The 4134-nt window shown below is 40.2% G+C and overlaps 1 protein-coding gene across 1 annotated transcript; it reads left to right on the top strand.

The window, feature by feature from the left end:
• Positions 1-1094: 1094 nt before the first annotated feature.
• Positions 1095-3009, top strand: LOC104940990 (uncharacterized protein KIAA1109-like; the record flags this gene model as incomplete). The annotated part of the gene is made up of 3 exons (XM_010766022.1): positions 1095-1251; positions 1604-1682; positions 2918-3009. Coding segments are annotated over 3 exons (328 nt in total), but the record flags the coding sequence as incomplete, so codon positions are not given.
• Between the last annotated feature and the right edge of the window lie 1125 nt (positions 3010-4134).

Below are 4134 nucleotides of genomic sequence, written 5' to 3'. Positions count from 1 at the left end.
AGGGTTTCTTTTACAGGAACAAGTCCTGTTTCTCGCTTGAGGCCAGGAAAAGGCTCTGTGACATTTTTACCTGTGCTGGACTATGGTGATCTGATTTATATGAATATACCTGCCAATTACAGTACCTAATCAAGTTAGATGCCACCTATCACAGTGCTCTGAGATTTGTGACAAACTGTAAAGCATTAACCCATCACTGTACCCTGTATGCAAGGGCTGGTTTACCTTCACTAACTGTACGGAGGCTCAGTCACTGGTACATTTTTATATACAAAGCCATGTTAGGGAAACTTCCATCCTACATCTGCTCCCTGATCTTACGGCGAATTGTAAATGGCTACTGCCTGAGATCGCATGCTGTAGTTTTATTAAATGTGCCAACTGCTAGGACTGTCTTAGAGAAGATAGCTTTTAGGTGCGCAGCTCCTCTAACTTGGAACAATCTGCAAAAGGAATGGAAGCTGAGCAATTTGGTTCCACTAAATGTTTTTAAAGCAAGGATAGATGCTATCCAATCGGAAACTGTTGGAACCTGTAAATGTCCCTAGGTATGTAAACTGTAGTCGCTGTAAATATGCTGTATGATGTCCTTTTTGTTGTTCTGTTGTTTTATGTTTATATGTATTCATGTGGAACCTACTTGCAGCAGGTCACCCTTGAAAAAGAGATCAATGATCTCAATGGGATTCACCTGCATAAAAAAGGTTTGAAATGAAATATTCATCACAGAATTGTGAGTCAAATCGTTAATCAATTTTATGCCATGTAATAAGCGTAAGCATCATGCTCAGCCTGTCGTTTTTTTTCCAGTACCAAGGAACATTATGCCTTTTACAAGATACCCATCCCTCAGATTGAGATTTTCTTAAGTCATTCTCTCAGAAACAGCACCTTGTAATTGATAGGGAAATGATATCCTAGCAATATTGGCAAAACTTTGTGTTTCAAATTCCAAAATGTTGTAATGTTATGGTATATCCAAAATGTGTGTGTGGTCGGAATCTGATGATCTCTCCAGCATGGCAGATTTGAGACTCCAACTTTTAGGGTGTACAGAGATGGTGTTGCATTTAAATGAGTTCCCCTCTCCTCAGGGACTGTCTGTGGAAGTTCTTCCTGCCAGCTGACTACCAGGCCATGAAAGTGACCGAGGATGCCGAGCCGGGCAAACCCAGGCAGATCCAGGCCTTCGAGCTGCGCATGAACATCATCGCTGACGCCACCATCGATCTGCTCTTTACCAAAAACAGGGTGACTCCTCTCTCTTTGCATCTTTCTTTCTCTTTCTCCATTTCCTCCATGCCTCGTCATGTTCCAGCCGTCGATATCGGTTCATGTTTTATGCTTTCTCAAATGTTCATTCCCGGGCAGTGCTTGGGTTTTCACCAGGCTGAGTGTGTGAAATGCATACTAAACATCCGCACAAATGCCTGTTGGATATAAACATGAAATGGCTTGATGCTCATCACCACATGTTTGAGTTCAGATTCAGAAACTTTGGGTTTTATTCTTAAGGCAGTGTGTCAGTAAAGAATTGACAGCCTTTGTGACTGTTCTTTTTTCTCGTTATCTCCCCTTGCTCTGTCTTTATCCCTGTTGCTAGGAAACCAACGCCATCCATGTGAATGTAGGCGCAGGCTCTTACCTGGAAGTCAACATCCCCATGACTGTCGGAGACAATGGTAAGCGTAACAAACAAAAAAACGAGTACACTAAAATGTCACCACGTGCATCAGTTCCCACAATCTTATTGAAATTGCACATTTCAACAACAAGGACATTCAAATTGCTTCACAAAAAACATTAGAGAATGCATTTAATGCAAATGTTTAGGTTTATATTTGTATTTAGTGTCTCTACTGTGACATGTCTTCATGCTTTAATGTTCAAAAAGTTATTTATTTTTCTCATACTGCCTGTGCTGCAGCACCTCTTTTCACCCTCTGTCTGAAACCAGAGCCCAGTCTGCTCTGATTGGTTAGCTGGCCAGCTCTGTGATAAATCAACCACCTTAGAGAGGTCCCGCCCCTTAACCTACCGCGTACAATATGTTGGAGCACGAGCCAATAGATGTGCGAATGTTAAAGAGTGATGTTGCTATGTTACTGAAACAAAGGAGTCCAACATATTAACCATGATAGGCCAAAGGGCAGGACATCTCTATGTGGTTGACCAATCACAACAAAGCCATTGTATCCATATTGATTAAGAAATACTTCAGACATACCAATGGGAATCATTTGGAGTTAAGTTCCCTCTGATTGATATTTGCCTATTTACCCATGAGCTATAGTCCTACTAATTGAAATGTACATGTAATCATTTTAACCTCAATCTCAGTGTAAAGTACCTGGCTGTGAAAAAAGCGCTACACATTGTGCTACATTTCCATTATGAGGCAATTATTGAAATTTGAACATGGTCAAATTGTAGAAACTACGAAGAATTTTCTTTTTCCGAGTCTCCATTGCTCTTCAATCACTTTAAACCACACACACACTTTCTAAAGTCACTCAACTTTTCGACCCAAGACTCCAGAGTTTGTGTAGTGTAGCACTTTCTTCACCTTGTGGCTTAAGGAGCTAAATGTAATTGTGAAGTGTTCCCCCTCTTATACAGTAATACAGACTCAACATCAAGTAAAACCAATTTGAAATATAACTCCACAGTCAATCCAGAGTGAAACGGCTGACCTCGGGAACCATTCAACTTTTTAAATGCCTATAGTTGTGAGGAATGTAAATAATGTATCACACTGAGCTCAACATAGGGTATCAGTCATCAGTCAGTGATTTCGTCTGTCTGCAGAAATGTAATTTTTGTGCCGGTATATTGCATTATTTGTAAAAGCAGAGCCCTAGCTTTGGGTTTTGAGAATTGATGGCTGTGCTTTTGTGTGCCTCTCCTCCCCCCCCAGGCTACTCTCCTACCATCAAAGGGCAGCTGCTGCACGTGGACACCACCAGCAGCATGCAGTACAGGACTCTGCTGGAGGCCGAGATGCTGGCTGTAAGTACACTTTTAGTAGATTTTTGACTCGTACTTCTCATCGACTTTAGTTGATCTAACCCTGACCCACATTCTGCCCAAGATCACTTCAACGTGTTAACTGCACAGGGTGGGATCAAACCAATGACCCTTTGATTGGTAGATCATTACAATAGCTGCCCGTTAATGCAAATCCATTTTTATTTTTGTAATCATTTTGTGTGTGCTTGATGTTTCTTATTTCATTATTTTTACGGTATAATTTATCTTAGAATGTTAACTTTATGTATGCACGATAATATATCAGAGCAAATTCCTTGTATGTCAATCAATACAATTGTGTGTGTATATATATATATTAGGGCCGGGACTTTAACGCGTTAATTAAGATTAATTAATTACACAAAAATTAACGCGTTAAAAAAATTAACGCATTTTAATCGCACTTATTTTTGCACCGCGGAACGTTTCTCACTGGATGAGTTTCAGGGGTACCGATTATACTGGAGCACCAACTAACGTTCATTACTTCAGACAACAACAAACCACAGTGAACAATAGTCAAACGTGAACGAAGAAGCTGATGAGACCGCTTTGGTTGGCCCCGTGGATGGGACATTTTGTTTTAAAAAACGGACGGAGGGAAGAGTCGATAAGAGCACAGTTGTTTGCAAATTATGCAAAGAGGAATTCGCATATCACCGCAGCACATCAAGCCTCAAGTATCACCTCAATGCAAAACATATAGCAGCTAGCGTGGAAGCTAGCGCGGACGTTAGCCCGACTCGGAATACAAGGACCCACACCCAATTCGCGTTGATCAAACAGTGGCCTATGCAACAGAGAGATTTTTATTTTTCATCAGGATATTGAAAGAATATTATTTTATTTTAAATGGTACACTTTATGTTGAACTATTTATTACGTTGTTGGTGCAACTGGCACTTTATGTTGAACTGTTTATTGTTTTGGCCAAGGTTATTGAGAGAGTTGGACTGAAATTGATTAGATTTTTTAAATCAACTGTTGGTAAATCAACAAAGGTCTGTTATGGCCTCTGAAGCAACAGAGAGATGTTTTCTAATAGTCAGGGTTTCCAATGTTCTGAATGTACTTGAAAGTATTGTGTTTTACTTAAAAAACAAA

Source organism: Notothenia coriiceps, unplaced genomic scaffold (genome assembly GCF_000735185.1).
Source record: "Notothenia coriiceps isolate Sejong01 unplaced genomic scaffold, NC01 NC01_scaffold00002883, whole genome shotgun sequence".
NCBI classification, from domain to species: Eukaryota; Metazoa; Chordata; class Actinopteri; order Perciformes; family Nototheniidae; genus Notothenia; species Notothenia coriiceps.
This window is presented reverse-complemented; position numbering and strand designations above follow the sequence as displayed.